At 46.9% G+C, this 13529-nt stretch overlaps 1 protein-coding gene across 1 annotated transcript in view; it reads right to left on the reverse strand.

Moving 5' to 3' along the window:
- Positions 1 to 700: 700 nt before the first annotated feature.
- Positions 701 to 13529, reverse strand: part of pdcd2l (programmed cell death 2-like) — a 28906-nt gene continuing 16077 nt past the window's right edge. The window contains exons 6-7 of the mRNA XM_038806209.1: positions 10978 to 11132; positions 701 to 883 (exon numbers count right to left, since the gene is read on the reverse strand). Coding sequence (XP_038662137.1) covers positions 753 to 883; positions 10978 to 11132 — 286 coding nt within the window. The 3' untranslated portion in view covers positions 701 to 752. The remainder of the gene's footprint in view (positions 884 to 10977; positions 11133 to 13529) is intronic.

Below are 13529 nucleotides of genomic sequence, written 5' to 3' on the forward strand. Positions count from 1 at the left end.
GGGTCAGTACTGAGGGAGTGCTGCACTGTCAGAGGGTCAGTACTGAGGGAGTGCTGCACTGTCAGAGGGTCAGTACTGAGGGAGTGCTGCACTGTCAGAGGGTCAGTACTGAGGGAGAGCTGCACTGTCAGAGGGTCAGTACTGAGGGAGTGCCGCACTGTCAGAGGGTCAGTACTGAGGGAGTGCTGTACTGTCAGAGGGTCAGTACTGAGGGAATGCCGCACTGTCAAAGGGTCAGTACTGAGGGAGTGCTGCACTGTCAGAGGGTCAGTACTGAGGGAGCGCTGCACTGTCAGAGGGTCAGTACTGAGGGAGTGCTGCACTGTCAGAGGTTCAGTACTGAGGGAGTGCTGCACTGTCAGAGGTGTATCTTCCATTTCAAATAATGTAAGTTCTCCACCCGGTCCCAACCAATCGTTTCCCTGTTTTTTACTGATAATTGAGGGATATCTGCATCATCACACTGCTGTTTGATGGGTTTATGATGCACAGATTGCTGCCACTTTCTTATATTCTAACAGTGGCAACACATCAAACTGTTCTTCATTGGCTTTGGGAATTCTTGAAATTGTGAAAGGTTCTAAATCAATTCAAGTCTTCCTTTTGGTTGTGGTGCAGATCCACCTGGTGGCCAAACGTAGACTTGCAACCAAACTCCCATCGCTGCCTCCTTCTCTCACAGTTATTCCAACAGCAGAGCTACAGGCTTTAAATTAAACACTCCGTTTTTATTTAGTACAAATGATTAACAATTATCTGAAGAATCGCTGGTCTGGATCTCCCTGTACAAAGGCTCGTTCCTCAAGGGGTGACTGATTACTGGGTCTCCAACAACTCCTCTCACACGTGTAGATCAGAACTGTCCCGAATTCCACGCTGGCCTCTGCAAAATAATTGTTTATAATGTGTCGTTTTTAATTTCCAACAACAATTCCAGACAAGCGCAAAGGCTGAGAGGAATAGAATACAACTCTGAAGGCGACCATTCAGACCATCATGAGGAGGGCACAGAACTGTTGGGGACATCAGCAGCAAGAGTTCATTGAATACTTCCTTGTCAAATGACGCATTCCAAAGTGAAGCAAGTTTTGTTTAAAGTGCTGAATGTCATTATCAAATAGAAAGGGAAACATAGTTACAAATAGCGGAATGGCAGGGCAGCTCTGGCCTCTGGGGTGCACATCCTGTACCACGTGGGAACTCCAGGACACTTCCCATGTGCTCAATACTAATTCGTGCAGGAAGTGTCATGAGCAGCTGCAGCACACTGCACACTGGCGTTTGGAGCTTAGCAGCAACTGGCATCAACTGGCGCAACAATGAGCTGTGAGCTCCGTGGGCCCCACACAATGCAGGATACAGAAGGAGGGAAATGTGTCACCATCAAAGTTGAGAAGTAATGGGCAGGTGTTCCCTGAGTGCATTGCAATTGAATTAATATTCAGCCAGAACCATGTTTACAGCTGTACAGGAAGGCACAAAGGAGACTGGAAGAGCTATAATGATAGTAGATTCAATAGTTAGGGGACCAGACAGGATGGTGTGGTGCCTCCCTGGTGCCAGGGTCAAGGGTGCCACTGAACATTGCAGAACGCCCTGAGTGGTCAGGGTCCACATTGGTAGAAAGCGGGTTGTGGTCCGATAGAGGGAATTTAGGGATCTAGGCATGAAATTCACAAACGAAACCTCAAAAGTAACAAATATACCTGGTACCATGTGTAGATGGAAAGAGCAGGATAAAGAAGATGAATGAATAATTGGGATAATGGTGCAGGCGGGAGGGCTTTAGATTCCTGGGACACTGGGACTGGCTCTGGGACGCTGGGGTCTGTGGAGGGCCGATATGTTGCATCTAAACAGAAACAGGGCCCATTTTCTTCACGAGTTGATTTGCTAGTGCTACTGGTGAGAGTTTAAATTAACTTGGCAGGGATGTGGGAACCAGGCAAAAATATCAGACAGGAATACCAAGATGCAGAAATAGCATCAGAGCAGGAAATAGTGAGGTGGTAGTCCAGCATGAGCGGGAAAATAATAAACTCTAGCATATATGTGAATTCATGGCGTGTGGTCAGTAAGATTGGCGAGTTAGAGGCGCAGATTGGAATTAGGATGAGAACTGGCTCAAGGAAGGACAGGACTGAGTGTTAAATATCTCTGGGCACTAGGTGTCTGGGAAGGAAAGAAAAGGCGGAGGTGGCAGCATTGATTGAGGAGAGCATTTCTGTACTGGAGAGGAAAGAGGGGTCCAGGACACAATCAATTTGGCAAGAGCTAATGAACAAAAAAATGTTGCAATTACATTGCTCGATGAGTCTCACTTTTTTTCTATTGAGGGATGTGGTCAATGGACTGCTCTTTGCAAAGAAAAATCTGTGAAAACGTAGGTGTTCAGTTTTTTGGTAGAAATGCTTTTCCATCCAATCCCCCAATGCTCAACTCCTACTCTCCCTTCCCCCCCCCCCCCCCCCCCCGGCCCCCAACCCTGGGTCAAAGATTAACCCCCACCCCCCCAGCCCAGAAGAAGAGAAAACATGTCAGGGAGATCAGACAACCAAGAACCAGGCTCAAGACAAAAGATTGAGAGGGGAATTGACAACAGCAAAGTAGGAGAATTAAAGAGAGGGTATGAGGAAAAACTGGCAGCGAACACAAAATGGAAAGTGAAAGTCTTCTATAGGCATATATGGAGATTAAAAGGAGAGCAAACGGGATTTACAGATGGAGGCAGGAGGCATGGCTGAGAACAGACATGGAAACTTTACATCTGTTTTTACTGCAAGAAGATGGTGAAAAAGGAAATTGTTCACATACTTGAAGGGTTCAAAATTGATACTGAGTTAGTTATTGAACAGGCTGTCTGTATTCCAAATGGATAAGGCACCAGGGCCAGCTGAAATGTATCCAACAACACTGAGGGGCGTTAGAGTGGAAATTCCGGAGGCACTGGCCAGTTTTCCAGCTTTCTGTTACTTTGGGGATGGTGCCAGAGGACTGGAGAATTGAGCATGTTTCACTCCTCTTTTAGAAAGGGTGTAAGGATAACATAGAACATAGAATTTACAGTGCAGAAGGAGGCCATTCAGCCCATCGAGTCTGCACCGGCCCTTTGGAAAGAGCACCCCACTTAAGCCCCATGCCTCACCCTATTATTATTATCCCCGAAACCCAGTAATCCCACCTAATCTTTTTGGACACTAAGGGGCAATTTATCATGGCCAATCCACCTAACCTGCACATCTTTGGACTCTGGGAAGAAACCGGAGCACCCGGGAGGAAACCCACGCAGACACGGGGAGAACGTGCCGACTCCGAGCCGGGAATCGAACCTGGGACCCTGGCGCTGTGAAGCAACTGTGCTGACCACTGTGTTACCATGCTGCCCACCAACTGCAGGCCAAAGTTTGACCTCGGGGGTGGGGAAGCTTCAGAAACAATAACTTGAGGGAAGGTTCGCTGTCACTTTGGTAATGTGGATTAATTAGGAAAAGCCAGCAGAGATCTGTTCACGGCAAGTCAGGCTTCATTAATGTGCTAAAGGTTTTTTTGAAGGGGTAACAGAAAGAGTTGGCGAGGGCAATGTTGTTGATGTGCTGTACGTGGATTTCCAAAAAGTATTTGATAAACTGCCGCACAAGAGACTTGTGGGCAAAGCCGGAGCCCACGGGATAACAGGGACAGGAGTGACATGGATACGGAATTGGCTGAGTGATGGGAGGCAGAGTAACGGTTAATGGATGTTTTTCCGGGCTGGAGGAGGGTTTGTTGTGGTGTTCCCCAGGAGTCTGTGTTGGGAACCTTGCTTCACCTGATATATATTAATGATCAAGACTGACAGGGCAGAATTTCAATTGTTTTGATGATTAAAACACTTGGAAGCAATGTGAACTGTGAGGAAGATGATATAGAACTTCAAAAGGACAGGGACAAGTTGGTGGAATGGCCAGACGAAATTCAACGCGGAGAAATATGATGATTCATTTTGTTATGAAAAATGTGGAGAAACAAATATAAAATTTGTTTCAGAAATTCTTAAGTGGTGCAAACTCCATAGACTCCATCCCTACAGTGAAGAGGGAGTCTCGTGACCCATCGAGTCTACACCAACCCTCCTCTCTATCCTCGCAACCCCACCTAACCTACGCAGTTTTTTGACTGTGGGAGGAAACCGGAGCATTCGGAAGAAACCCACGCTGACACGGAGAACATGCAAGATCCACACAGACAGATAGTCACCCGAGGCCGGAATTGAGCCCGGGTTCCTGGCGCTGTGATGCAGTCGTGCTAACCACTGTGCTGCCAGGAGCAGAGAAATCTGGGTGGGTATGCGCATTCATTCATTGAAATGTCAGGACAGGGTGATGGTGTGTTGTCTCTCTGGTTTAATAAAGCTGACAGCATCCTGAACTGTATCAATAGAGGCACAGAGAACAGAAAACACTGGTCAGGCCTCAGCTGGAACATTGAGTCCAGTTCTGGGCACCAACCTTTCGGAAGAATGTGAACACGTTGGAGACAGAGGCAGAAAAGATTCAGGAATGTAGTTCCTGGGATGAGGAATTTCAGTCATGAGGATAGATTCGAGAAGTTGGGACAGTTTTCCTTGGGAGGGAAGAGAAGGTTGAGAGGAGATTTGATCGAGATGTTCAAACTCATGGAGGGGCTGGACAGAGTCGACAGGGAGAAACTGTTCCCATTGGTGGAAAGATTGAGAACAGAGGGCACAGATTGCGGGTGATTGACACAAGAAGCAATGGAGACAGAAGGAGAAATGTTTTCACAGAGCGAGTGGTTAGGGAATAGAACATAGAACAGTACAGCACAGAACAGGCCCTTCGGCCCTCGATGTTGTGCCGAGCAATGATCACCCTACTCAAACCCACGTATCCACCCTATACCCGTAACCCAACAACCCCCCCCTCTTAACCTTACTTTTTTAGGACACTACGGGCAATTTAGCATGGCCAATCCACCTAACCCGCACATCTTTGGACTGTGGGAGGAAACCGGAGCACCCGGAGGAAACCCACGCGGACACAGGGAGAACGTGCAGACTCCACACAGACAGTGACCCAGCCGGGAATCGAACCTGGGACCCTGGAGCTGTGAAGCATTTATGCTAACCACCATGCTACCATGCTGCCCTCTGCCTGAGTGTGTGGTGTGGCAGGTTCAATCTGAATGTGCTGGGTTACAGTAAGAAGGCAGTCGATAAGTTACTCTTACAGGGAGCTGCTAGACACAACTGGCTAAATCCTCTCTGCTACACTCATTCTCTGTCTGTGTGACTCTCACTCCCCAATCTTTCCAACTCCCTTTTGAAAGTTACAATTAAATCTGCCCCTTCGGCCATTTCAGATCCTCGCTCTCCACCGGATGATGTTGCTCCTCAGCTCCAACAGAAACTCTTTCTCCTTATTTACTGTATAAAGAAAAAATAGAAAATTTGAAGACCTCTACCACATGTTCCCTCCTTCCCCTCTGCTCTCGGGAGAGTAACCAAACATTTCATGTTTCTCACCCCTGAAACCATTCTTGTCAGTATCCTCCGCACTCTCTCAAAAGCTCTGATCTCCTTCCGAAAGTGTGGTGTCCAGAACTGACCAGGAGTTGGAGGTAATTCCAACTCATTCCATTCAACTGAAAAGCATCAGGCTGTCTGCTTCCATCAAGGGCAGCAGTGTGGCACAGTGCTGCCTCACAGCGCCAGGGACCCGGGGTAGGTAGGGTTACGTTGATAGGGTGGGGATTGGGCCGAGGTACGGTGTTTTTCCGGATGTGAGGATTGATACCGTTCAGAAACTGAAAAGTGGCCACAATCCAGAAAAAAACCAAACAGGTTGAGATATGATTTAGTGTCAGCTGTGGATCAGCCAGTAGCCCTCTCACCTTCGAGCTGTGGGTTCAATCCCCGCTCCAGCCAGTAGCCCTCTCGCCTTCGAGCTGTGGGTTCAATCCCCGCTCCAGCCAGTAGCCCTCTCGCCTTCGAGCTGTGGGTTCAATCCCCGCTCCAGGAGATAATCTAAGGTGACATCCATTGCTGTGCTGAGGGAGTGCTGCTCTGTTGGGGACTGCGTCTTCCGCGTGAGTCTGCCATTTGCCAGTAAAAGATCCCATGGCCACTTGCTCCTCCATCACTGTAATCTCCGCCAACCCCAGAGTCCTGGTCAATGTCTATCCCTCAATCAATATCACTAAAAGGTGACTCTTTGTGACGAGAATCTGGAAAGGGGTAAAGATGGCAAAGTGGGAGGGCAGGTGGAGTATAATGTGTGAAAATGTGAACTTGTCCACTTTGGCAAGAAGAATAGAAAAATATACTATGTAATTGGGGAGAGATTGCAGAGAGATCTGGGTGTCCTGGTCCATTAATCAGAGAATGTTAGTCTGCAGGTACAGCAACTGATCAGGACGGCAAATGAAACGTTGATCTTTGCTATGAGGCTGATGGCGTATAAATGTCGGGATGTCTAGTTACACTGGCATTGCTGAGACCATACCTAGCGTACTGTGTAGAGTTTTGGTCTCCTTTCTTAACGAAGGATATACCGGCCTTGGAAGCAGTTCCAACGGGATTACAGAGACATGGTGGCTGGGTGGCCATGGATGGGAACTGAACATTCAGGGGTATTACATACTTAGGAAGGACAGACAAAAGGCAAAGGCGATGGAATTACATTGATGGTTAAAGAGAAAATTAACGCAATAGTCAGGAAGGATATTCGCTCTGACGATGTGGAATCTGTGTGGGTCGAGCTGAGAAACACCAAGGGACAATAAAGATTAGTGGGGGTTGCACATAGACCCCAAAACTGCAGTGTTGATGTTGGGAATGGCATTAAACAGGAAATTAGAGACACAGATGATAAAGGGAGATCTCCAATTATGGGTGACTTTAATCTGCATATAAATTGGGCAAATCAAATTAGTCACAATAACGTAGAGGAAGAATTCCTGGAGTGAATACGGGATGGTTTTCTGGACCAATACATTGAGAAATCAACTGGAGAGCAGACTATCCCAGACTGGGTAGTGTATAATGAGAAAGAAATAATTGGCAGCACGGTAGCATGGTGGTTAGCATAAATGCTTCACAGCTCCAGGGTCCCAGGTTCGATTCCCGGCTTGGGTCACTGTCTGTGCGGAGTCTGCACGTCCTCCCCGTGTGTGCGTGGGTTTCCTCCGGGTGCTCCGGTTTCCTCCCACAGTCCAAAGATGTGCGGGTTAGGTGGATTGGCCATGCTAAATTGCCCGTAGTGTCCTAAAAAATAAGGTTAAAGGGGGGGTTGTTGGGTTACGGGTATAGGGTGGATACGTGGGTTTGAGTAGGGTGATCATTGCTCGGCACAACATCGAGGGCCGAAGGGCCTGTTCTGTGCTGTACTGTTCTATGTTCTATGGCAATCTGGCTGTGTGACACCCCTAGGGGATGAGCGGCCATTATATAATCGAATCCTTCATCAAGGTGGAGAGTGACGTATTTGATTCTGAGACTAGGCTCCTGAATCTTAATAAAGGAAACCACGATGATATGAGGCGTGAATTGGCTATGATGGATTGAGATGACGGTGGATAGACAATGACAAATATTCCAGGACCACATGGGTGAACTGCAACAATTGTTTATTCCTGTCTCGCACAAAAGTAAAACGGGAAATGTGGCCAATCCATGGCTTACAAGGGAAATTAGAGATAGTATTTGATCCAATTAAGGAGCATACAAATTGGCCAAGAAAAACAACAGGTCTAAGGATTGGGAGCACTTTAGAATTCAGCAAAGAAGGACCAAGGGATTGATTAAAGGGTAAATAGAGTTTGAGAGTAAGCTTGCAGGGAACATAAAAACAGACTGTAAAGGTTTCTGCAGGTGTGTGAAGAGAAAAAGAGGTCCCTTACAGACAGAAACAGAGGAATTTATAATGGGGAACGAAGAAATGGCTGAGCAACTAAATCGATACTTTGGTTCTGTCTTCACAAAGGAGGACACAAATAACATACCAGAAATGTTGGGGAACACAGGATTTAGGGAGAGGGAGGAACTGAGGGAGATCAATATTAGTAGAGAAATAGTGTTGAGCAGATTGATGGGATTGAAGGCTGATAAATCCCCAGGGACTGATAATCTATATCCCAGAGTGCTTAAGGAAGTAGCTCGAGAAATGGTGGATGCATTGGTGGAACAGTTCCTACAGATTGGAGGGTAGGTAATGTAACCGCACTATTGAGAAAGGTAGGTAGAGAGAAAACAGGGACTGATAGACCAGTCAGCCTGACGTCGGTAGTGGGGAAAATGCTAGAATCCATTATAAAAGATTTTATGGCAGAGCACTTAGAAAACAGCTCCAGGATCGGACAGAATCAGCATGGATTTATGAAGAGGAAATCATGCTTGACAAATCTACTACAATTCTTTGAGGCTGTAACTAGTAGAGTAGACAAGGGGGAGCCAGTGGATGTGGTATATTTGGACTTTCAGAAGGCTTTCAACAAAGTCCCACATTAGAGATTAGCGTGTAAAATTAAAGCGCATGGGATTAGGGGTAGTGTGTTGAGATGGATAGAAAACTGGTTGGCAGACAGGAAACAAAGAGTAGGAATAAATGGATATTTTTCCAAATGGCAGTGACTCCTGGGCGTTGGTGCTGGGATCCCAGCTATTCACAATATATATTAATGATTTAGATGAGGGAACAAAATGTAATGTCTCCAAATTTGCAGAAGACACCAATTTGGGTGGGAGGGTGAGCTGTGAGGAGGACGCAGAGATGCTTCAGTGTGATTTGGACAGGCTGAATGAGCGGGCAAACGAATGGCAGATGCAGTATAATTCGGATAAATGAGAGGTTGGCCACTTTGGGAGCAAAAATGGGAGGGCAGACCATTATCTGAATGGACTTAGTGGACTTCAGTAAGGCCTTTGACAAGGTCCCTCATGGCAGGCTGGTACAAAAACTGAAGTCACACGGAACAGGGGTGAGCTGGCAAGATGGATACAGAACTGGCTAGGTCATAGAACAATACGAAGTCTTACAACACCAGGTTAAAGTCCAACAGGTTTGTTTCAAACACGAGCTTTCGGAGCGCAGCTCCTTCCTCAGGTGAGGTTCGGGAAGGAGCAGTGCTTTAAAGCTAGTGCTTGAAACAAACCTGTTGGACTTTGACCTGGTGTTGTAAGACGTCTTACTGTGCTCACCCCAGTCCAACGCCGGCATCTCCACATCATAGGTTATAGAAGGCAGAGAGTAGCAATGGAAGGGTGCTTTTCTGATTGGAGGGCTGTGACTAGTGGTGTTCCGCAGGGATCAGTGCTGGGACCTTTGCTGTTTGCAGTGTATATAAATGATTTGGAGGAAAAAATAACTGGTCAGATTAGTAAGTTTGCAGACGACACAAAGGTTGGTGTAATTGCGGATAGCGATGAGGACTGTCAGAGGATACAGCAGGATTTAGATCTTTGGAGACTTAGGTGGTGAGATGGCAGATGGAGTTTAATCCAGACAAATGTGAGGTAATGCATTTTGGAAGGTCTAATGCAGGTAGGGAATATACAGTGAATGGTAGAACCCTCAAGAGTATTGACAGTCAGAGAGATCTAAGTGTACAGGTCCACAGATCACTGAAAGGGGCAACACAGATGGAAAAGGTAGTCAAGAAGGCATACAGCATGCTTGCCTTCATTGGCCAGGGCATTGAGTATGAGAAATGGCAAGTCATGCTGCAGCTGTATAGAACCTTGGTTCGGCCGCACTTGGAGTATAGTGTTCAATTCTGGTCGCCACACTACCAGAAGGATGTGGAGGCTTTAGAGAGGGTGCAGAAGGGATTTACCAGGATGTTGCCTGGTGTGGAGGGCATTAGCTATGAGGAGCGGTTGAACAAACTCGGTTTGTTCTCACTGGAACAACGGAGGTTGAGGGGCGACCTGATAGAGGTCTACAAACTTATGAGGGGCATAGACAGAGTGGATAGTCAGAGGCTTTTTCCCAGGGTAGAGGGGTCAATTACTCGGGGGCATACGTTTAAGGTGCGAGCGGCAAGGTTTAGAGGAGATGTACGAGGCAAGTTTTTTTACACAGAGGGTGTGGATGCCTGGAACTCGCTGCCGGAGGAGGTGGTGGAAGCAGGGACGATAGTGACATTTAAGGGGCATCTTGACAAATACATGAATAGGATGGGAATAGAGGGATACGGACCCCGGAAGTGCAGAAGATTTTAGTTTAGACGGGCAGCATGGTCAGCACAGGCTTGGAGGGCCAAAGGGCCTGTTCCTGTGCTGTACATTTCTTTGTTCATTGTTCTATCTGAATATCCATAAATTAGGAGAGGGGAATGTGCAACGAGACCTCATACACCAGTTACTAAAGGTAAGTATGCTGGTACAGCAGGCGGTAAAGAAGTCAAATGGTATGTTGGCCTTCATAGCGAGAGGATTCAAGTACAGGATCAGGGATGTATTGCTGATTATACAGGGCCTCTTTGGAGTTTAGAAGGATGAGGGGGGGGGTTCTTATTGAAACTTACAGGATACTGCGAGGCCTGGGTATAGTGGGCCAGTCTGACTACGGATCAAAAGATTCCAGGTTCGACTCCTGGCTGGCTCGATGGTTTTTTGGGCAGCACGGTAGCATAGTGGTTAGCACAGTTGCTTCACAGCTCCAGGGTCCCAGGTTCGATTCCCGACTTGGATCACTGTCTGTGTGGAGTCTGCAAGTTCTCCCTGTGTCTGCGTGGGTTTCCTCCGGGTGCTCCGGTTTCCTCCCACAATTCCCGAATGATGTGCTGTTAGGTAATTTGAATATTCTGAATTCTCCCTCTGTGTCCCCGAACAGACGCCGGAATGTGGCAACTAGGGGATTTTCACAGTAACTTCATTGCTGTGTTAATGTAAGCTGACTTGGGACACTAATAAAGATTACAATACGAGGTTAGATTCTGAAACATCAGCAGTTGAACGGCGTGTACAGATTCTGCTCTTACCTTCAGTGGCTGCACTTTTCAGCATGTTGACCAGGGCTGGCATCAGCTGGAACTCAAACACTCTGGGACTGGCACACGTTTCACACACTGGCATGGCTGATTCGAATGCCATGGTGGGCGAGGAGATCAGTAAGGGGCTCCCATTCCAACAATATCTAAAGCAACAAGTTTGCAAAAATCAAAAGCTAACAATTGCTTTGTGTAAAAGTGTAACTGTGGTGATATGCATCACTGTAGATACACAAGGGGTTAATGTAAGTACACGTAGACTAGCTAGACACTAGAGGGAGCACCAGAGACATGACACACAGACACTCAACCAATAGGTCAGTTAGATAGGACACGACCAATGGGCATTCACGATACACACAGAGGTGACACTACCACAGGAGGGCATTACACCAACTGATATATAAAGGACACAACACACATGATCTTCCTCTTTCCAGTGGAGACACTCAGTGAGTACAGACACAGGGTTGATTCAACATCACACCCACCACGTGGTTTGTAGCAGACTGGTTCGTCAGTCTGAGTAGCTATAGAAGGATTAACAGTAGTGGAGAATCCGAGTAGGAAAATTAAAAATAGTTTAATAAACGTGTTGAAGTTATCTCCACGTCTGAACCTTCCTTTGTCAGAGTGAACATCAAGGAAGCAGCTTGTGCTACGCCAAGAGCAGAACAAGACAGTAAGTATCACCCTACAGACTGACATTCCCATAGAATAGCATCTTGTAACCCAGACAACCTGCATTTATATAGCACCTTTAGCAGTGAAACATCCCAAGATATTTCATAAGAGCGTTATCAAGTATGGCACAGAGTCATATAAGGAGATGTGGTCAATGACCAAAGGCTTGATCAAAAAGGGAGTTTTTAAACAGCAAATCAACAGTAGAGAGAGAGGAGGAGAAGTGGAGAGGTTTTGGGAGGGAATTGCAGAGTGCGGGATCCAGGGCATTGAAGGCACAGCCGCTAGTGGCTGAACAATTACGAATCAGGTATGGATGGGCTGCACTGTCCATGTGGAGTTGGCACATTCTCCCCGTATCTGCGTGGGCCTCACCCCCACAACCCAAAAAGATGTGCAGGGTAGGTGGATTGGCCGTGCTAAATTGTCCCTTTAATTGGAGTGAGAGTTAGAGGAGTGCAGAGATCACGGAGGTTTGTAGGGTTGGAGGAGATTACAGAGATAGAGAGGGGCAAGTCCACGGAGGGATTTGTAAATAAGGATGAGATTTTAATATCGGGGTCATGCTGGACAGGGAGGATATTGATCAATGATCACAGGGAGCGATGGGAAGAGGACTTTGAGAGAGTTCAGATACAAACAACAGAGTTTTTGGATAAGCTTCACTTTACAGAAGGTGCAAGATGGGAGGTTGCCAAGGAGAGCGTTGGAATAGCTCAGTCTGGAGATAACAATTGTATCGAGGGCTTCAGCAGAATCAGTTCAGAGAAATACAAAAAGCATAACCTCATCAACGCACACACTGCCACTCATTCCCCTGGAACATAACCTTCTCAACGCACACACTGCCACTCATTCCCCTGGAACATCTCTATTTGAAATGTGCAAACAGCCATCAGCAATATCCTGGAATCCACCCTGGCCCAGAGGGTATTCTCAGTTTCAGCCAGAGAGTCTTAACCCAGGGGCAGCATGATGGCTCAGTGGTTAGCACTGCTGCCTCACGGCACCGAGGTCCCAGGTTCGATCCCGGCTCTGGGTCACTGTCCGTGTGGAGTTTGCACATTCTCCCCGTGTTTGCGTGGGTTTCGCCCCCACAACCCAAAGATGTGCAGGCTAGGTGGATTGGCCACGCTAAATTGCCCCTTGGTTGGAAAAGATGAATTGGGTACTCTAAATTTATTTTTAAAAAGAGTCATAACTCCATTGATGTGAGATTCACAAAAATCTTGCCCGATACTCCAATGCAGGACTGAAGGAGCACTGCACCGTCAGAAATGCTGCTAATTGAGGTGTTAAACTGAGGCTCTACCTGTGCTGATAGGTAGACATAAAATATTGCAGCGTTATTTTGAAGCGTGTGAAACCCGGCCAATGGGGGTTTGCGCAGCCCCTGGGGGCAGGACCCCAGTGTAGGCCAGGGATGTGGAGAGTAAGGAGCTGTTGTATCATGTTCTGTGCCTGCTATCTAACTGCCTTTGCCTTTCATCAATAAACCCCTTTGTTAACTACTGGAAGCCTCCAGTGTCTATCTCGAGCCACCACAGAGGTTTCCCTCAATGTCCTGACTCCCTCAACCAACATTACTAAAAAACAAACCATTCCATGGCCATTACTGTGTGTGGGATCTTGCTGTGTATAATTTGGCTGCTGCATTTGCCATATTGTAACAGTGACTACACTTCAAAAAAATATTTCATTGACTGAAAAATATTTCATTGAATGTCCCGAGAGTGTAAAAGGCGACACAGAAATGTGGTTATTTCTTTGTAAAGCCGGGTTGCGACAGGGTGCTGGAGTTGTAAATATTTGATGAAATATGACATTCTGTCACGGGCGATGATAGCTATGGATTGATG

The sequence above is a fragment of the Scyliorhinus canicula genome, chromosome 9 (genome assembly GCF_902713615.1).
Source record: "Scyliorhinus canicula chromosome 9, sScyCan1.1, whole genome shotgun sequence".
In the NCBI taxonomy this organism is placed as follows: domain Eukaryota; kingdom Metazoa; phylum Chordata; class Chondrichthyes; order Carcharhiniformes; family Scyliorhinidae; genus Scyliorhinus; species Scyliorhinus canicula.